The following is a 22,282-nucleotide window of genomic DNA, read 5'->3' as shown; positions in this document are numbered from 1 at the left end:
CAGTAACACCATAAAGGCAGTTTTTGCTATTAAGTGAATATTAAAGTAGAAATTTGGGGGAGTTGAGTGGTCCTTCTGTTGAAAGGTGGAAGTTGTATGAGAAAGGGTAAACAGTTTGTGAATCTTCACAGAAATTGCTGAAGATTGATACAACTTTGTCTGATAGCTGCCTTTGTGGGCACTGAAATATCACATAATTATGTGTGGCCTATGAAGTTGCAGTGTGCACAGTCTCAATGAATTGCCTTTGCTGCTGTGTTGTGGTGGGGTTAACCTGATTGACCAACCACTTGGAAAGGTCATTTGCATGTTGGATCACACTTTAATCCCCCAACTGTGTCAAAGAAATTGCCAGCTGTTTTGAGCTGAAGTGTTGGAAAGAGACTGGTGGGAGTGCTCTGAAATTGGCTTTGCCACAAGAACACAGTTATCTAGTGCACATGCTCCTCCATTGGATCCTGGAAGACATACAATTTCAAGTCTAGACACCTTAAATCTGGAGTGTTTTAGTTTAACTTGGTGTAAAAAGTTTTCAGAATTCCCAAAAACCAAACTATAAAAATGAAAATTTAATGAACATACAAAATGTTGCTTAGTTGACCTTACACAGATTGGAGATACATCTTATTTATTGAAGGCAACTATTTACTGTCAAAAGAATTTTATTAATATTCAGCTTTTCTTGCAACATAAGAAACGAAGCATAAATAACATTGGTTTCCAGAAAAATAAAACTTCACATTATGTGGCACTGTAATGGCTAAAGTAAGATTTACTACTTTTTGGAAGCATGTCCAAACAAGATTTTCTAAATGGATGCAGTGCTGGTAGGGCAAGGAAAAAGGCACCGATAAATTAGTTGTTACCATGGGTTAGTGTTTCTAATAAATTAATCATAGGAATTTACCCAGGCAGTAAAATAACCAATGATGGACGGAGCAAGGAGGACATCAAAAGCAGATGTGCTATGGCAAAAAAGGCATTTCTGGCCAAGAGAGGTCTACTAATATCAAGTACCGGCCTTAATTTGAGGAGGAAATTTCTGAGGATGTACGCCTGGAGTACAGCATTGTATGGTAGTGAAACATGGACTGTGGGAAAATCGGAAGAGAAGAGAATTGAAGCTTTTGAGATGTGGTGCTATAGACGAATGTTGAAAATTAGGTGGACTGATAAGGTAAGGAATGAGGTGGTTCTACGCAGAATCGGAGAGGAAAGGAATATGTGGAAAACACTGATAAGAAGGGGGGACAAGATGATAAGACATCTGCTAAGACATGAGGGAATGACTTCCATGGTACTAGAGGGAGCTGTAGAGGGCAAAAACTGTAGAGGAAGACAGAGATTGGAATACGTCAAGCAAATAATTGAGGACGTAGGTTGCAAGTGCTACTCTGAGATGAAGAGGTTAGCACAGAAAAGGAATTCGTGGCGGGCCACATCAAACCAGTCAGTAGACTGATGACAAAAAAGGAATTTAAATTGATTTAATCACAAGCACAAAAATCCAGTAGTCAAATTTTACACACTGGGTTGGTTCTTGAAATACCAGTTTTTTCTCGATCATGCCTTAAATGAACAGTAATTGCTGATTGAAAGAACTGGAGGAAATAGAAGTTGTTTGGTGAACTCAGATTCTACAGTGGTGTTAATTGTAGTCAAAACTGAAGCACAGATCATTAGTGAGGGTGTACAGTGTCCACTGGATGTAATTCTATAGTGGTTGTATTACTGCGGAGGGGGGGGGGGCAGTATATGCTGGACTTTGAATAGGTTCATTGTGTGACCTCTGGTATGTAAATATGCTATTTGACAGTGTGTGATGCTTGTGTTGTTCAATGCCCTCTGAATTATCGTAAATGCCACGTGACAGCATGACATCAGGCCATCTTGTCACGTATCAGTGATGATGGGATAGTGTCTTGTCTGTACAGCTTTCCGAATGTACATTAACTGCTGCAACAAATAGATTTTTTAGTTAAATCTCCTGAGATATTAAACACTTGTACAGTCACTTATGCTGGATAATAGAACTACATTGTAATGAGAAGCTCAGCAGCTTACTGAAATTGGTGAATAGTTTGTCCATAGGAGTAAAATTACAGAATTTTGATGCATCATATTTATCCAGTTAGGACAATCGCATTTTTCTTAAGAGGCTGCTCTAGAACTAGTCTATTTTTAACATGTACTGGCCAATCAGTTTCATTGATATAAAATATAAGATACTTATTATAAACCTATAGCTTTTATTGTTAAAATTTTGATAATAGGAAAATATAAGCAAACATCTTCATTATAAATAAAGTTAAAAATTAATCTTGCTTCAAATTTGCTGTTTCTTCAGGATGCCAAGGTTTCAAAGATGGTGGTGGTTAGGGTGGGACCTTACAGCCCAGCTGAAATTACTGAGGGAAGCATCTGGAAATGAAATGAATATGTTGTCCTGAATGTGGGCTTTGCAAAGTATCGAGCAATAGGGTTGGTGCTAAAGGGAATTCAGCTGGTTGGCCTAAGTGAGAGGGAGGCTTACTTTGGCCTGAATTCCTGAAGTGGATGGATAGGGTTGGAGGATAAGGAGAATACCAAATTTATCCAAATGCAAGCTGAACCCCAGAAAGGGTTCAGGAAGAGAGAAATGAACCTTTTCGAGCCACACTTAAAAATCAAATCAAAGATGGCTCATCTGATGGATTAAGTACAGTAAAACCCCACTTTTACACTATTCAAGGGGCTTCAAAACATGTTGTAAAATATTCAAAAAGATTTCTGGCTTGCAGCCAGTTGTTAGCTTCCAGCTTTCGGAAGGCGGGAATTTATAAAATACCTTGTCAGTGTGGCATGTCATATAGGACAAACATTGCGAACAGTAGAAGAACGTTGCACTGAACATGAACGCGGTACTCGCCTTTTGCAACCTAGCAAGTCTGCAATTGCTGAGCATTGCATTTCCACTTGACACTCAATGGAGTATAACAAGACGACAATTTTGGCCACAGCAACATCCTTTTGGAACTCTATCATTAAAGAATCAGTGGGAATTTGCATGACAGGCAATCTTATCAACGGTGACAATGGCTACCAGCTAGATAATGCGTGGAACCCGTCATCTCTAAGATCTGCTCCATACTAAGATGTCTGAGTACTCAGAAAGCTGCGGCAATTGACAACGCCGAAGACAGCTGAGTTCTGCAGTTCCACAAGCGAGGGCGCTGCTGGCGGGTGGTGTAGTTCGTCTGTCAATATGATTTTGTCGCATGCGCGGAATATTCACTGCACACTATATATTACGGAACGGAGGGCATCTTTGTCAGTCTTCGATGGCTCACCTGAGGATGGCTGGCAGTTGTCCAGTCGAAATATCGTGGATGGAAGCTAATGACGACCGGCTGCAAGCCTGAAATCTTTTTGAATATTTAGTTCACTAGGAAATTTTAAATTTCACATGTTGTAAAATGTGAGAAATGTTTCGAGCTTAAAAGCTATGCATCGGATACCCCCTTGCATTTTCGTACTTTGTGTGATATATGTACATAACAGGCATCAAAAGACTTGTCAAGGAGTTACTACCTAATAAGAACTGCTGATTTAGCTTGAACTGTTAATTGTCTGGAAAGTAGGAAATTTTGACTCAGTTTCATGTCATCGATGGTTTTGAAAGACTGCAGCTGTCATTCGTTATTTAAATAATGAAATACTGCGCTCGTTATGTATTTTTTCATGCTTAGCACACCGCGTTTCGAGAATTTTTTCTCGTTGAGTGCAAATATTGTTAATTATGTTCAGCGTCTCTCCTGTAGTCATATTTTTGAGGTTATTAGGTCCTGTTCCTCCTCAGTTATATAGAAAGTATAGAAAAACACCCACACACCCACAAGCTTCAAAAAACTTATTTAACTGGCACTATATTTATACTAAAAAGTAAAAACATTTGAGCAACGCTAAAGTGAGTGGTGGTGTCAACTAGTACAAGTAGCCAAATGCTGAAACACGCTAAATGATTCAACAAAAGTGTCGTGATAATGACCACAATTACAAAAAGGCTTTTGTGCAGTAGAGACAGTTTGGAAAAGGTTGTGATTAGTCAGAATATCTTTATTTGAACAAACCTAGTTATTTCCATTAACCACAACGCCAAATAGAGCTTTGCAGTGGTGGGAGATATGGCATGAATTGTTCCAGGGGGTACGTGTTTACTGGTTCAAATCTGCTCAGTATAGCACTCTGGTGTAAAGAAAACCACGTAATATTTATAAGCACTACTGGATGCCCAACATCATGCTAGCATTATTTTTTTTCCACAAACACTTTTGTAATGTGTAAATTCCGGAAAATTATAAATTGGGTGCAAATTGAAATTGTGGACATACAAAATTGGCGGGAACAGTATAAAAATGTCTTAAACGGTGGGAAAAATGTTAATTCTTGGAACTTACTTTTATCAAGAGGCCTCAGCTTGCAGAGATTTATGGGGAGTAGTACTTATTTGTAGCAAATCACATGGAATTAAATTTAGTCTGTATACTTAAAATTACTGTATTGCAAACACTGATGGCAGTGAAAATTCACAATATTTATCAAAATATTCAGGGTGGAACTAAGGCAGCTGGGGCCACTAAGACAGACTGGACAACAGTATGTGTCAGTCTACGTTGGTCTTTCCATGTGACATGAATGTCACTCAAAGTATGTTTTCTTGTAATGAAATACGTTTTTCATCTAAGGAAGTTAAATTTTGGTTTGACAATACTACAGTTGATTTAAAGGCTATGAAGTAGAGAACAATCCTCATTCTCAGATGCTATGCATAGTCTGTGTTAGGGCACTTTCTTAGATTACTTTAACATTTTAAATGACATAGTTTGCACAGAATCCTTTCAAATTGAAATTGTCAGTACAAAGTGTGAACTGTAAGTTATCACCACTGCGGAAAATCTTTCTCCTGCATTGTGTGTGTCTGTTAGAGTTGTTCAATGAACAAGTTAGGGTAAAGTTGCCTAGAATATAGGCATCTGTAATTGGGAACTATACACAGGTGGGCTGTGAGTGGTGACGCTGCAGGTGTGTCTCCCTGCACTGCATACATTAATAGCAAGGATTTATGTCTCAAATATTGCCTGCATTGAGAAATGGCTTGATGTACGCAGATATGTTGATAGCTTCTGATGGAGTTGGAGCTGTTAAAATGTAAAACTATATTTACCATGCTTACCAACTTCTAAGTTTCTTAAAATGTCAATTTTGATAGTGTGTACACAATTCTTTATTGCTATGAATATTTGAAAAACTGCATCAGTTCAAAGGTGAGCAATGTTAAATTTGAATTTCTGCCATGATAATAAATATTTAACATTCAATACTCAGAAATAACTAAACTGCTTCTGTGGCAAAATGCTGGCTTTTAGTGATGTCTTTCAGAACTTCCTAAGGCTTTGGCCCTGAATCTAAACTGCAGGTGCATTTTTGGACCACTAAAATAGAAAAAACGGTCAGCTTGCATTTGGGTAAATATGGTTAGCTGTCGGTACAAGCTATAGAGACGGGTGGTGGACCATTAGAATCTATATGTACTTCTTGCACTTCTGCAGTGTATGGGGGTCCAATTGGCTTACCACTGGTGCAGACTTGGTAGCATTTAGAAATAGAAAAAAACTAGCCTCCATATGAGCAAACCACAAAGCTGGATTGTGTGAGCAGATAGGTGGTAGCCTTACAGCCAGTCATGACATGGCGAGGTTATAATTAACAATCATTTTGTGCAAATCTTTCATAAGCACTCATTAATCCAATGATATTACATAGGTAAATTGTGTCAGTCTCCACTTTCTAGGTAAAAGCTGTGCAGGCTGTTGTTTGACTTAGAACCTGCGTGTACTGGATACAATGGAACCAGACTACACAAAAAGCTACTTCAAATGACAGCTTTATTGACCAGTCACAGGATATGGTGAAAAATACACAGTTCGATCAATCATTCTGAGCTAGCAATGCAAAATCACGTAACATCCAGAGAACAGATCAGATTTATCTCATAACTGTGAACAACCTAATTATGTGCATGGACGGTAGAAAATATAAAAATCATGAAGAACAAAACTGAGACATTATACATAAACAGTGCCTCTGTCAGTTGGGTGATATTTGGCTGTGCAATGTTTGTAAACACAAGACACGTACGACACTTAACAACCGTAGTTGCACAATATTGTCACAGCCTCGAAAGGTAGTTAACTTCCCTAAGTTTATGCTGAATCTAAATTACAGAAATGACGCCCCTAGTTGAGTTGCTTCCACACTAGTAACAAAGTCCTTACGGAGCCAGTGACTTTAATTGTTCCGTGAGCCGCAGCTAACTTCTATCCATTGACTCAAGCTTATAACTCTTGCTGCATCTATCTGCAGATGCTCCTCACATCTAACTCCTTTACCTCATACTTCCTCTTTCCTGACCACCGAGTATGGGTCTTCGACACTCGGTCCTAGTTTTCTCGCATATTCTTTTACCCCGCCAGACCTACATGTAGTAGTGTTGATTAGCTCCCCATTGCCTTATTGGCTACTCGTGTGTTGTTCCTCTTCTCTATAAGGAGAGGATAGGAAGCGTTTCCTTAAAAGACCTCATTATGTCCAAAGCTCTTAACTGGCTTCTTACAAGATAGCGTATTCCCCGCCGCAAGCCCTCTGTATTTCTCTCGCACATTGCTTGCTCTTTCTGTGATGACCCTTTCATTGTTTAATGAACCTGTTTCAGTGCCGCCCCCCCTCCCCTTGTCAATTGTTTCCTGGATTAGATTTGTAACTGTGGACACTACAGTTGTAGTAAATACTTGGTTGTTTCTTCTGAATATGTCAAGATTACCAAGGTTGTGGCTGAGGTAGGATTTGAGAACACATCTGTAATGTTTGGATGCTTAGAGAACTTATCATTGACAAGAGAATGCTGGACTCGCATTCGGGAGGACAACGGTACAAGCCCGTGTCTGGCTATCCTGATTTAGGTTTTCCTGATTTCCCTAAATCGCTCCAGACAAATGCCGGAATGGTTCCTTCGAAAGGGCATGGCAGACTTCCTTCCCCGTCCTTTCCTAATCCTAGGAGACCAACGACCTCGCTGTCTGGTCTCCTCCCCCAAAACAACCCAACCCAACAACATGAGAATGTGATAGTATTCCTTAGTCTCTTGTTTCCAGCATGTCAACTGCTTGCTGCTCTTTCAGTGGTTGTGTGAAACCAGCAGTTCACACACCCTATTTCATTACAATCATTTCATATTGAAGGTTGACACCCTTGCTTCATTAAACACATTAAGTACTCCACTGGCACCCATCTGTCTCACACAGAAATGTTTTCTGTTATTTTTTCAATTTTAAATTGGTTTAATTCCAACTACAGGTAGATTCAGGCAGTCAACAATTTACATATGGTAGATGTTAATAAAAAGTGAAGGTAAGTAGTTCACATTTTCCATGGTTGACAGCATGACAAAATTTGCTACGCAGTCACCAGTCCCTTCTGCATATTTTTTCTAGTTTCCAAGAGAACCACACAGAAGTGATGGACCACAGCAATCCATTGCCAGGATTTGCAATCTTTCCAGAGGTCATGACTGTGGGCAGGTTGCAATGATTGATCACTGATCTGGAATTTTCTTGTGGTTCAGTGAATAAAATGGGTGTGTGATGATATGGCTGTATGGCTATGACTAGTCTGTGCTAAGTGAGGTCAGGGATTTTGTTTCATTTAGCTTTCCTATGTTGAGTGAGAACTTTGTGAGAATTTATAATTGTTAAAGGACCATGAACCAATCTGAGAAGTGAAATTGAGACCAGAATTGAATTATTCTAAGCAATAAAAATATATGGTAAATACATTGATATCTTCAGATTTTGCGTCAATAAGCATTTTCAAGGTCGTACTGTTGAAATAAAATGGATGGAACTTCATTAGCACATACAAGGCTCCATCTGATTTATTTATGAAGGTTACAATCATTGTTAAAGTTTTTAGATGCTAGACAAAATGAAATGCCTTAATGTTAAGGAGTTATGACTTTTTAGGACAAATAGATTATGCAACTTGAAATCACTTGTTTCATATGGTTTAAACACCCCTCTCACAATTTACAACAGGAGTTACTGCAGTGAGCAATGCTGCTATTGATAACATTTCTATGCAGACATTCAAATTGCAGAAGAAATTGTGTAAATACGTGCAGTTAAACAATGAATGAAGAAAAGAATTGACTAAGTTTTTGCACACTGGAAAATGAACTCAATCTCTATGGTGTCAATGCACATCACCTAAACTGCCAGAGTTTCACTTGTAAATGTGAGACAGCCGCTGTAGTAATCTTTTTGCATGATGTAAAAAGGTTCTCAGCAGCCATAGTTTAATATGTGAATGTAAGATGACTTTGTGCTTTCCAAATGAGTAGTTTGGGAAAAATCTTTTACTAAATACAGTAGATGACAATCTCTAATAGTGTATTCTTCGAACTGCCCTTACATTCACACATTAGGACTAGGCTATAGGAGCAGTGTGGATGTACAACCATCAACAAAATTGGTCTTCAGACACGTTTGGATGTTACTAATAAATGTGTTAAAAAGGTTATTGCTTCAATATTCTGGCCTGCAAGAAAGATACTGAAATATTTGAGGAAAAGGACTGCAAGTTAAAATAAGATTGAGAAAGCCTTGTAGATGTGGTTGTGGGTATTATGAAGAGAAGTCTGGAAAATCAGCTCTAAGGGAACATTCCTTTGACCTTGGAAGCTAAAAGATATTTATAATTGTAATTTTAACCAGTTTGGTTAGATCTTCCATTTTTGATACCAGACAGGGAACTTGCAGTAGCAAGAAGAGTGAAATTGGGCTTAATTTTTTTTTTTAAACTTTTCCCCATGATTTGTACTACAGCCAGACTTCTTTTAGTGCACCAGTAAGCCAGTGGTCCACACTGATGCCACTTTCTGCCAAGAAAGTAGGAGTTGGTTTGAAAAAGTTCACTCTGAAATTTCATAATTTTGGAAAATAAATTGGTGGGAATTTTGAGTGTCAGTTGGAAGTTATCTGGTAAAAAAGTCTAGCTCTTCTTGGTTTTACCCATATAATATGTATTAAATTTGTGTAGAATTTAGATTTCTGGCATAGCTAAAATATAAAGTTCTGAAATTTTTTTCAGTTCCCGATGACCAAGATGCTGAAATTGATGAAGAAACTCGTGCTTTGCTGACTACAGACTTCGAAATTGGTCATTACATCAGAGAGAGAATTGTTCCGAGAGCTGTCCTGTATTATACAGGTGAGAATATGCATAATCATAGGTATTTTCTGTTAATCTTAAAAATGAAACTTTGTGCTGAAACGCTTCTTTTGAAATAATTAAGTCCCGAAATAGAAAAACATGAAGGGTGTTGAAAACAATTAGATCATTTAAACTGCAGATTGCAATAACTGTTCACAAGATTTCAGCAGAAATTTGAAGACCCCACCTGTAAACAATGGTAAGGAATAAGTTGGTTATTTCAAGAAATTGTTCAGTATTTCTTAAATGTTTCTAGATCATGCAATGTGGTCTTTTTATTCAAAAAGTCATGTACAGTAATGACATTTGTAAATGGGCAAAATCTGTCCAAAACTTAATTTTTAAAGTTTATTAGTTACATGCAAACTGACTTAACTTTCATTATAATTGACTGACCACTGTTTACTTTCCATGCAAAATTAAATGTTCTTTGAAACCTGTGAAATTAAAAAGGTATGTTTTAGTTTTTGTTAAAGTCTTGCATTAACAATTTTTACTATAATCAAACAAACTAAAAACTAATCTGTGATCCAGCTGTGTATAAAATAAATTTTACCAAGCACCTCACTGTTGCATGTAAAAGTATGTTGAAGATGGTCCTTAACATTTCCAGTTGTTGTCTTGTAAATTCATGGTAATTCATGATTAAATATTCACACGTAGCTGACTAGCACGTGTGTGTTCAGGATCTTTGTTGTACTTAACCACATGATCCTCAGATGTGTGTAAATCTTCCATAAAAGGCATTTACCTGGAAAAAACACCATTTGTTTCTAATGGTGGCAGCCCTTTGTGGCACTTACCGCTGTTTCTATGTACACATCCTGACATTTGCCATTAGTGAGAATCTGAAATTAGGGAACTACAATTTCTCAGTTCATCATGAACTAATATGAATAAAGTACCTAGCTTACCATGTTTTACATGCAATTAGTCTGACTGTCCCATATCAGTTACAGCTGAGATCATTTTTTAGTGTATACCATTGTAATATTCACATTTAACTTAGAGGTTGTTTTTAATACATATTTTGTGTGTTATTCAAAGAAAACAAAGGAGAATGGTTAGTGATGTAAGAGGTCTGTTCTGTGGACAGGTAGGCTTGTATATGCAATCATCTGAGAAACTGCCACAGCAGAAATGTGAGTGGGTACTGTACAATTTGTGGAAGTTTGAGGAGGTTACTTACATATACCAACAGGATGTTGATTGCTGTTAAAAATTAGCTATCTGCAGCTGACCTCTTCTGTAATTAATTTTTACACTCTCAGGTGGACTTGCTAAACTGTCTGTATCTGTTGCAAACTAGCCACATAATAAGGTAGACCTCTCATAAAGGACTTTTGTGACTATTTGGTATGGTCACAAAACATTTTAAATATATTTGAAGTTGATTTTGGAATATGCAATCCATTACAGCTATATCACAAATTTTTGAAAGCTCTTAAACAGGATTTACTGTATCTAACTATACTGAAAACAATTGCAATGACAACGTTAACGCTAAGAAGATTGATTGCAATGGACTGATTGGTAAAGGAGCATAGGTAGTAAATATCGGACTCACTCCTAGGTGGTCACATTGTTCTTTTTCCTGTGGGGCCAGTTAATGCTGGAATATCATGTAGGTGGATACATAATAAAAATTGGATCACTGTGGAAACGAGGACAAATTATGATTGTACTGCTGTCATGTGACCTCTAGCAAGATGGTAGGAATCACAACCTCAAAGAAAATGATAGCATCATTCTTAATACTGGAATTTGCTAAAATTCTTCAAACAACTGTGATCCTTGTCAGTTCCTGCTTCTGATGTAGTCTTGTAACATTGAAAGACACACCATGTCAACTATTAAAAGCTTGCTACTGAAGTACTTATGAGAAAGTTCTTGCATTTGCTTAGAACTTTGATATGCTTCCAGATTTGTTGATAAGGGTTTGCCAAATGCCCTGACAGAATATTTAGTTAGGACACTGATAAATAGGCAGGATTTAACCTGAAAACACACCAAATTGAGTGTGAAGGATGATAGCAACATAGCTCTAGCCCCCCAGGGGATCCACAACTCTTTTGTGGATACGTGTGTAACGAGCACGGGACCCCGAGCTAATGTGGCCTTCCTTCTTTTCCGGGCTGCATACCCCCCCCCCCCCCCTTTCCGTATCCTTCCCCATCCCCCATCTTCGCCCCCCCCCCCTCGCCTCTAGCTCTTTCCTTCCCTTTCTCCCCCTCTGGGAGTATGGTTTGTGCCTACGTCCGGAGACGGATGCTTGTAAATGTACCGCACTCTTCGCCTTCCTTGCTTGTATGTCTTCATCTTTCTTCGTCCTTCTCTTCTCTTTACCTCTTCTCTTTACCCTTTTCTCCGCTGCGGCGTTTGAGACCTCTTCTTTCCTTTCCCTGTCTCTTTCTTCCTCCCTGTGCGTGTCTGAAGGCCGACCCACGCAATTCCATGCGTAGCCGCTGACGGGGTAACGCGTAATTCCCCGCCCCGGGTAGACAGGTAGGACACGTACGTACCCCCTGGTAACGGCCAGGCCCAGGGAGGGGTGATTACCCGAGCTGATACCTTCCGAAAGTGCCAATTGGTCCCTCCGTCCGTTTGTCGGGAGGTGTGACCTGAGGTGTGAACAATCACTTAAGGCGGGTGTGCTCTCGGTGAGAGCCCCCACAAGGAAGGAGCGCGCCATCGGAGACGCCGGTAATCATGGGGGATTCTTCCGCAATGGTTTCCTCACCTTCCACTATGTCTGCTCACAAACGTAAGTTCACTGAGTCTCAGCCACAGACGGTTCTTCCATCGTTGCCGCAGTTCCTTGTTGTTTCTCGGTCTGACGAAGGTCACGACTTTTCCATGGTCAACCCTTTCATTATTCAGAAAGGTGTCGACGCAATTGCGGGTCCTGTAAAGTCTTGTTCCAGATTACGGAATGGCACCCTGTTGTTGGAAACACAGTGCCCTCCAGGCTCAAAAATTGCTGCGTACTTCTCTGCTCCACACCTTCCCTGTCCGGGTGGAACCGCACCGTACCTTAAATTCCTCGCGTGGAGTCGTTTATACACGCTCCCTCGATGGATTGTCTGACGAAGAAATTCAGCACTACCTGTCTGACCAGGGCGTCACAGCTGTTCATCGGGTTATGAAAAGGGTTGATTCGAACATCATTCCAACCCGCACTGTCTTCTTGACATTTGACAAAGTTCAACTCCCATCAAAAATCAAAGCAGGCTATGAGATAATTTCCGTTCGCCCTTATGTCCCAAACCCTACGCGTTGCTATCGATGTCAGCGGTTCAATCACACCAGCCAGTCCTGTTCCAATCCGGCCAAATGTGTTACGTGTGGCAAGGATGCCCATGAGGGTGCTTGTCCACCCCCATCCCCTCGCTGCATCAACTGTATGGGTGACCACGCTGCTTCCTCTCGAGATTGCCCCGTTTTTAAGGACGAAAAACTCATCCAGGAAATAAGAGTGAAGGAAAAGGTGTCAACCTTTGCTGCTCGAAAGTTAATCGCCAGTCGACAGCCCACTGTGCCTCAGAAAGGAAAATACAGCACTGTCCTTGCTTCTCCTCGGCCAACAAAGGAGGCGGCCACGCAGACTTGCGACCTCACCTTTAGTACCACGGTCGTCAGATCGGCCAGCGCAAGGATCGCCCGTTCAACCTCACCACTTTCGCCTGCCCACTCAATGGCTCACCCTTCGTCGGGTTCTGCTAAATCTCGAGCCCAAAAGTCAGACGCCAAGTCATCGAAAAAAGAGCATTCTCGTGAAGAGTTTTTACGTACCGCAACTTCACAACCATCGGTTCCTCCTTCATCTAAACATCATACTTCCAAGAAGGCTACGAAGAAACACAGTTCCTCTCCTTCTCCGCCAAGGCGTGTCCCATCTACAGCACCACCTGGCGGAAATCGCCCTCGGCCGTCTTCTGTGTCGCCGAGGCGCGCTGCTGGTGGCCGGTCAACTGGCCGGTCGTTCGTGTCTGGAGCTGCTCCTGACCAACCTATGGATCAGGATCTTCTGCCTTCGACTGAATGCCATTCCATGCTGTCGGTCGCAAGCTCTGAGCAGTCGTTGAGTTGACAGCACCCTTGGTCACGTTCCTCCATTTTCTGTTCCCCCTATGTCCATTATCCACTGGAATATCCGCGACATTCGAGCCAATCGGGATGAATTGTCGATCCTGTTACGATCCTACTCGCCGGTCATCTTCTGTCTTCAGGAAACAAAGCTGCGTCCCCATGACCGCTTTGTTCTCCCTCATTTTCAGTCCGTCCGATATGACCTCCCCTCTGTTGAAGGCACTCCAGCCCATGGAGGACTCATGATTCTGCTCCACGATACTCTCCATTATCAGCAAATCCCCTTAAACAGTTCCTTCCAAGCTGTCGCCGTCCGTCTTTCCCTTTCTGGATACACGTTCTCTCTTTGTACGGTATACATTCCATCGTCCACACCAATGGCACGAGCTGATCTCCTTCATCTTCTTGGTCAGCTTCCACCCCCCTATTTGCTGGTTGGGGACTTCAATGCCCACCACCCGCTTTGGGGATCTCCACATCCTTGTCCACGTGGCTCACTATTGCTAGACGTCTTCCACCAAGCGGATCTAGTCTGCCTCAACACTGGGGTCCCCACATTTTTGTCTGCCTCCATGACAAATTTATCTCATTTGGACCTTGCGGTCGGTACTGTTCCGCTAGCTCGGCGCTTCGAATGGTTCGCCCTTGATGATACACACTCGAGTGACCACTTTCCATGTGTTCTTAGACTGCAGCCTCAACTGCCATATATGCGCTCGCGACGCTGGAAGTTTGCCCAAGCCGATTGGACACTTTTTTCGTCTCTAGCGACATTCGATGACCGTCGCTTTCCCAGCGTCGACGATGAGGTCACACATATTACCGACGTTATTCCCACAGCCGCGGAACGTTCAATACCACGCACCTCCGAATTGCCCCGGCGCCCCCCAGTTCCTTGGTGGAACGAGGCATGCCGTGACGCAATACGTGAGCGGCGACGTGCTCTTCGCATTTTCCGTCACCATCCAACTTTGGCAAACTGTATCCGATATAAGCAGCTCCGTGCGCGATGCCGTCGCGTCATCCGCGATAGCAAGAAGGCAAGCTGGAAATTCTTTATTAGCTCATTTAACACCTTCACTCCCTCCTCGGAAGTTTGGAGTCGGCTTCGACGGTTCTCAGGCGCGCCTAGTTTCTCCCCGGTCTCTGGGCTCACTGTCGCGCATGATACCTTAGTGGACCCCGTCGCAATTTCTAATTCATTGGGTCAGCACTTTGCTGAGATTTCGAGCTCTTCAAATTACCCGCCAGCGTTTCTCCCGAAGAAACGTGCAGCGGAAGTGCGACATCTTGCTTTCTCCTCTCAAAATCGCGAAAGCTACAATACTGTTTTCTCCATGCGGGAACTCCAACATGCCCTCTCTTCTTCTCACTCCTCCGCCCCAGGACTGGATGGTATCCATGTCCAAATGTTGCTGCATTTATCAACCCATAGCCTGCGTTACCTCCTTCGCCTTTACAATCGAATTTGGACCGACAGTACCTTTCCCAGGCGATGGCGGGAAGCTATTGTCGTTCCCGTTCCGAAACCTGGAAAGGACAAACATCTCCCCTCTAGCTATCGCCCCATTTCTCTCACGAGTAGTGTCTGTAAGGTTTTGGAGCGTATGGTGAATTACCGTTTAGCTTGGTGGCTGGAATCCCGCAGTCTTTTAACACCAGCCCAATGCGGATTCCGAAAGCATCGTTCGGCCGTTGACCATCTTGTTGCTCTCTCCACTTATATCCTGAACAATTTTCTCCGGAAACGCCAAATGGTAGCAATATTTTTTTGATCTGGAGAGAGCATACGATACCTGTTGGAGGACAGGCATCCTCCGCACACTGTTCTCTTGGGGCTTTCGAGGCCGGCTGCCCCTTTTTCTTCGCGAATTTATGGCAGAGCGCACATTTAGGGTGCGGGTGAACACTACTCTCTCCCGTACTTTCTCCCAAGAAAACGAGGTACCCCAGGGCTCCGTGCTGAGTGTTGTACTGTTTGCCATCGCCATTAATCCAATTATGGATTGTCTCCTTCCTGATGTCTCGGGCTCCCTCTTTGTGGACGATTTTGCGATCTACTACAGCTCTCAACGGTCCAGCCTGCTTGAAAGACGTCTTCAAGGATGTCTCGATCGCCTCCACTCGTGGAACATCGAAACCGGCTTCCGTTTCTCACCCAGTAAGACCGTTTGTGTTAATTTTTGGCGACGTAAGGAGTTTCTTCCGCCCTCCTTACATCTAGGTCCTGTTAACCTTCCGTTTTCCGACGTCGCTAAATTCTTGGGTCTTATGTTTGACAGAAAACTGTGCTGGTCGTCCCACGTTTCCTATCTTTCGGCTCGCTGTCTGCGTTCCCTTAACACCCTCCGTGTCCTGAATGGTACCTCCTGGGGAGCGGACCGAGTGGTCCTTCTCCGCCTCTATCGCGCCTTAGTGCGCTCGAAATTGGATTATGGAAGCATAGTCTACTCCTCTGCTCGGCCGTCTATTCTTCGGCGTCTCGACTCTATCCACCACCGTGGATTACGTTTAGTGTCTGGAGCTTTTTACACCAGCCCTGTGGAAAGCCTTTATGCTGAGACTGCTGAACCTCCGCTGTCCAATCGGCGGGCAGTCCTTCTGAGTCGTTATGCTAGCCATCTGTCTTCCATGCCTGCTAATCCAGCCCATGACCTTTTTTTCGACACCTCCTTTGATGTCGGGTATGCAGGCCGCTCCTCCTCCCTACTACCCCCGGAAGTCCGCTTCCGTCAACTGCTCCATTCTCTCTCCTTCCGCTTTCCTAAAACCTTCTTGACAACTTGGGGTACAGCACCGCCTTGGCTCCATCCCCGGATCGACTTGCTCAGAGACCTATGTCAATTTCCCAAGGATGGTACCCCTACACTTGTCTACCGTCGGGCATTTGCTGCTCTGTGCACAAATGACGGACGCCACATTTATTTACACCGACGGCTCGAAAACATCGTTAGGTGTAGGGAGTGCCTATATTGTTGGCGACACCCCAAATCACTTTCGGCTTCCCGACCAGTGTTCGGTTTATACTGCGGAGCTTTACGCTGTTCTCCAGGCTGTCCACTACATCCGCCGCCATCAGCGGATACAGTACGTAATCTGCTCAGATTCTCTCAGCTCTCTCCTAAGTCTCCAAGCTCTTTACCCTGTGCACCCTCTGGTCCACCGGATTCAGGACTGTCTGCACTTGCTCCACCTGGGGGGCGTCTCAGTGGCGTTCCTCTGGCTCCCGGGACACGCTGGTATCTGTGGGAATGAGGCGGCCGATATAGCGGCCAAGGCTGCAGTCTCTCTTCCTCAGCCAGCTATTCAGTCTCTTCCGTTTACCGATCTACGGAGCGGTTTGTCGCCAAGTTGCTCATTTATGGCATGCGCATTGGTCAACACTTCCCCATAATAAATTGCGGGAAGTGAAAGCCCTTCCTTGCGTTTGGACCTCTTCCTCCCGAACGCGTCGTCGGGAGGAGGTAATTTTAGCTAGACTCCGGATAGGGCACTGTCTTTTTAGCCATCGACATCTTTTAAGCGGTGATCCTCCCCCACTCTGTCCCCACTGCTCTCAGCTGTGGACGGTCAGACACCTTTTAATTGAATGCCCCTATTTTAATCCGTTACGCTCCCGTCTACAGCTATCGCCTGATCTATCATTGATTTTAGCAGATGACACGCGCTCAGCTGACCGTGTTCTACAGTTTATTAGTGACAATGAAATGACGTCAGTCATTTGATTTTTTTTTTTTTTTTTTTGGGGACAACCAACCCCTTCTATAGTGGATTTTTAAGCATTCCTTCTGCCTTTAGTTTCTCAAATTTTATGACTTTGTTCCCCTTGCTGCTGATTTTAAATTTCGTCTTTTTTCCTGTTTCCTACGTCACGGGCTGGGCGCTAATGACCATAGAAGTTTTGCGCCCTAAAACCACAAAACCACAACATAGCTCTCGGTATTATTCTATTATTAAAAACCATTAAAAAGTCTCAATCGCATTTTCAGATTTGTTAGTAACAGATTTTGGGCCTTTCCTTGGACCATCTTGAGGCTTACGTGGCCATTATGGCTACTGCTGGTGACAGTGAGATCCATAGCAGTACTCCATCTACTGCAACCAGCAGACATAATGGCAGTGTAATCTCAAAGATGGTCCGGGGAAAAGGCCAAAACTGGTTGCCAACAAAAATCTGAAAAAGCAATAAACTGTTTTAATTGATTTTTAACATTTAATCAGGGTTGCCACATGTTCTATAAATCGGGGAATTTCAAACATGTTGGGGAAATTGAGGGTAATATCAGGGAAACTTGAAAAAAAATTTGAAAAATATCATTTTTTGACTCAGTAGATGAAATGGTTTTACTCAATGGTCATGTCGTCCCTGGCCGGGTGCAGCTGAATATTTATGCTGCTTCCCTGCTATCTCAATACTACTGCTTCTCCCCTTTCTACTACTCACCTCTGCTTGCAGTCAGTGCTGCCACCACTACTTGCCACTAGCCTTGCAGCTGCCGAAGAAAGGCAGGGAGGCATTGAGGAGTGATTTGTTTGGACCTGATTCTGACTGTAGGTGCAGTGGCCGGAAGTGGCAGTCGTGTGCTTGAGTTGTCTGTGATTGTGTGAATGTGTGTGCGCTCATTTTCTGACTACAGCTATGGCTGAGAATTTAGTTGTGAGAGTGTGATTCTTTCCTACATGCCTGTGTGGCTTGGCAATCATCTTTTTGGTAAATTGCTACCTATCATCATTATTGATTCTAGAGTATTTGAACAAGTTACCTGTTTCATGGTTTGATAACCATGGTCTCATTTTGTCAACAAGCTGTTGGTGGCTGGTGACAGCCGGCCATGGGAGTGGATTTCCACAATGGACCAAAACTGGAGGCCATTTCTGCGGGTATTTGTAAAGGATTGGGCCTGCCGATCTGAAGCCATTCATTTCCCACTAATGTGCAGGCCCTTGCCATCACATCTAGTCTCGCCAATCTGCCTGCAGGCCAGATCTGTTTGTGTTTGGTGTAATGCAGTGGATTATCATGGTTTATCCATATACCTAGGTACTTCGTACAGTGTGGTGTTTTGTAGAAGTTTTGTTTTAGTAAATTTTGGCACTTCAAAAGTAGTTTGTATGTTAGAATCTATGGATGACTATAAGAAAATTGTTGCGGTTTGTACATTATGTACCCATGTACTTCCTGTGGGGGGAAAATCACACAGTACCTGTAAAATAATAGATACCACACAGTGGGTAATAATTGCTAATAACGAACATAGCAGAACCAACATTTTATTGGCAGTCACCTACAGTGTTGGTTTACACAATTCTTCCACACCTTATACACTTCTTTAAAGAGGCCTACTTTTATCTGGGGTTGTTTCTGAAATCAATTAAGGTATTTTAAATCTGTCTTGTGACAAGGAAATGTTCATTTTTCTCGCCAAATGTTTCATTTTATTGAAATAAAATATCAGTGGCCTTAATGAGACCACATACCATTTGGCTTGCTTTCTCCATCTAAAAACAGTTCATTACAAATGATGTTAGTACTTATTATTTTTTCTCACATCAGGAAACGCAATCTGCTTGCAAGTTCTTTTTTAGATATTTCCTAGTTTGCACTATTGTTTCTTGTACTGTAGCTGTGAAGACATTGTCAGCTTGCATCTTAATTTACCTTGAAATCTCAATTTGTCAGGGAAAAATGTTAAAACTTGTCTGGAAACCAGGGAAATATCAGGGAATTGTGCTTGGGGAAACTTGCAGCAACCTTGTTTATATTGATTGCTATGCTCCAGAATGCTTTCTAAAATTTTATTATATAATAGCATTTTTGCTTGGAACAGGAGCTTTGCTCTACGTATATTTAAATGTATGTACAAAGTATTTGACAGGTAGCTAGATTTCTCCCTTTGTGACAGTTCTTGTGATTGTCTCTCAGCTGGGTTTCCAAATTTCACTGTAAGAGCTGTTTTCTTGTTTGATAACGTATCTGATTTGTACACACACACACACACACACACACACACACACACACACACACACACACACACAATTAATTGGATATCCAATTAGTATTTGAAGCATGATACTAGTTTTTATGGAATTGTTGGCTTACTGTTTTGAAATGTACACGGAAGTTTGCCAATAGCCTTTCCATTCTAAGACCATTCATGATACTGCAGTGTGTTGAAGCTGAAGTATTTTTCTTGTTTTAGCTAATTTTCCTGAATTAGCTGATTATCTCTAATGCTGTCCTGAACATAACTTGACAATTCTGTAATGCAATCACTTTGTAATTGGCTAACTGTACAGTAGCACTTATTCAGTGCCACATTTTCAAATGTACAGTTTAGTTGAAGTCTTAATGCCAAAATTACCTTGTTAATTTCAGTTGTTGCAAGGAAATATAATGTAAGATGTCAGTGCCTGTCTGTGTTCATGCTGTGAAGAGGCCTAAGTAACTTGCTGCAGATTGTGTGAAATTTTCATTGTGAATTGGTTTTTAGAAATAAAAAATGTTTATTGGATTAATTTTTGTAGGTGAAGCATTAGAAGATGAAGATTTTGAAGAGGAAGAGGAGGGTGAAGAAGGTGAAGAAGAGGAAGATGATGATGATGATCCTACATACAAGCCTGGCAATCGTATTTCTGTTCGTTCTGGTAATAACCCAACACCAGGTGACTGTAAACAACAGTAGCAGTTTGGTGTTTGCAGCCGCTCACACTCTTGAATCTGCTTCTCTTTTTTGTATGAAAAATTAAAAATAGTATAATGCTAAATTCTTAAAAATTGGCAAATCATGTTTGTTACATTGATACATGTTTTATAATGTTCGTTTAAAATTGTCTGTTGGTTAGTTTTCTTATCATAAGAACTATTTTCACTGTACACCCATGTTGAGTGCTTGAACCACAATGGTTGTCAATAAAGCAAGCATTTTTATAAAAACATTTTGTTACATGTGTTAGTGCCAAATGAGACTGCTCTAATTTTTTGTGTGGTATTAAGAAATGAACTGCACAACTTATTGTTGGTAATGACAACGTGTAACAGGAATTGTGTTGCTTCTGTTTGTCATGAATTACTGCAAGAAATTAATGCAGATGTTGTGTATCTGCAGCTTCTGGTGATGTATATGTGTACATTGACTGTGTTTGTGAAACAGCATCTCAAAAATTCTGTGGATCAGACCTTCACTGAATGCTGTTTTCAAGAGTTAATCACAACTGTTGTGTAATATATTTTTTGAAAAACAAAAGTGTGTTTAAACACTGAAGACTTGGTCGCAACCCTTGCCACACCCTTCTACTGCACAGAATGTGGTTTAGGATATCATGTTCATTAGTGTGTGTGTGTGTGTGTGTGTGTGTGTGTGTGTGTGTGTGTAAGAAAGATAGTTGAATTAAGTGGCACATATTAACTGTATCTTTATACCTATGCAATGTGAAATGGACTGCAAACATAAGAAATTATCATGCTTATGCTATTGTAACATTAGTTTGGTGATAAAACATTAAAACACACTTTCTGTAGTTTCATGGTCTCCAATTTTAGATACCATAATATTTTATTTTTGTCAGTTTTGGTGCTGAGAAAAAGCTTTCCCCCCCCCCCCACTCAAAATTTTATCTGACATGTAATTAGTTACTTTGTAGAAAGTGGTCTATACATCTAATTGGTGTGAATTGGTGCAGATAATTTAAAAGCTCCTATTTTACAATATTCACAAAATATTACTGAGGCTTTCTTGCTCTGAATTACTTGCTGATTGGGGATTCAAACTATGGTACCAATGGTGTAAATTATGTACGTGGTTTTTAATTGTCTCCATTTTAATTGTGGTGTACACTGAACGTTTGTTGCATCTTGTTTCCTCACCTGCAGAATTATTTAATTTTTAAAAAAATGCATGGTAGTTTTCTGCTGTAGTTGCAGAGTTTTCTATGGTGGAAATGTTTCGCATGAGTAGTATACTATGAAAAATTCCATATGTGCCTTTGAAGGCTGGTAACTTATTTTGCATTGTGATTGGAAACCCTTTTAATAAAAACTTGTTGAAATTATTGTAATAATAGTAACTCAGGAAAGTACATGACTGCTAGTTTGTATAATACATATTGTATTTTAAAATTGTTTAGCTCCAATCTTCTGTTTTGAGCTGCGTTTACTGTTGTGGAAAGGAAAAAATGGCCTTTCAGTTGTTATTAAATAGTATACAGTACTGCTATCATTTATTGCACATTATCACTGCATGGTTCCTTGTAAGAACAGAATGTAGGTTACATTCTTAAGGCTGCTTTTAGTGCTTTATCAAACATGAATATCAAAGATCTATCATTGTTTCTGATCTGATTTTGTAACTCATTTTGTAATAAAATGCATTTTGCTGTAGAAAGCTTTCGTCTTTTGAATATTATCTTCATGGATGTTTCTCTTATTTTTTCAACCATTTGGAAAAATAACATGTATACCTCAGTGTATTAATTTTACTATTTAAAAATGTAGTTCATCATAAAATGCTTATGCCAGAGTAGTACAAATGTCCTTGCTGTTGGTTTGTACACCAATGTAAAAGTGAGAGCTGTGCGTGTAGTTTTAGTCGTGGGAACCAGGTAACAGGTATTTACAGGGAAACCAGACTTAACACTCCTTAAGGAACTTCACAAAATGATGGGAAATTGTTCTTAAGTCTAGTTTATCAAACATTAGTAAGCCACTTTATTACAGTGAAGCCTCTTTATAACGTTCCTCCATATGTTTTCCTGTGTTACGTCCGTTTTTTTCGGTCTTGACTAAAAGCCCATATAACCAATGTTAAATTTTCCTCTTTACTTGGTTATCTCTATATTGCAATTTTCTCCATGTAATGCTCATATTTTTTGGAACCCTGGTCAATTATTT

General features: G+C 41.1%; 1 protein-coding gene across 3 annotated transcripts in view; it reads left to right on the top strand.

The window, feature by feature from the left end:
* LOC124805011 (nucleosome assembly protein 1-like 1) overlaps positions 1–21,776 on the top strand; it is a 36,589-nt gene extending 14,813 nt beyond the window's left edge. For all 3 annotated transcript variants that reach the window (XM_047265413.1, XM_047265414.1, XM_047265415.1), the window contains 2 exons: positions 9,184–9,303; positions 19,921–21,776. In XM_047265413.1, coding sequence (XP_047121369.1) covers positions 9,184–9,303; positions 19,921–20,078 — 278 coding nt within the window. In that variant the 3' untranslated portion in view covers positions 20,079–21,776. The remainder of the gene's footprint in view (positions 1–9,183; positions 9,304–19,920) is intronic.
* Positions 21,777–22,282: the final 506 nt, after the last annotated feature.

Source organism: Schistocerca piceifrons, chromosome 7, assembly GCF_021461385.2.
Source record: "Schistocerca piceifrons isolate TAMUIC-IGC-003096 chromosome 7, iqSchPice1.1, whole genome shotgun sequence".
Lineage (NCBI taxonomy): Eukaryota > Metazoa > Arthropoda > Insecta > Orthoptera > Acrididae > Schistocerca > Schistocerca piceifrons.
This window is presented reverse-complemented; position numbering and strand designations above follow the sequence as displayed.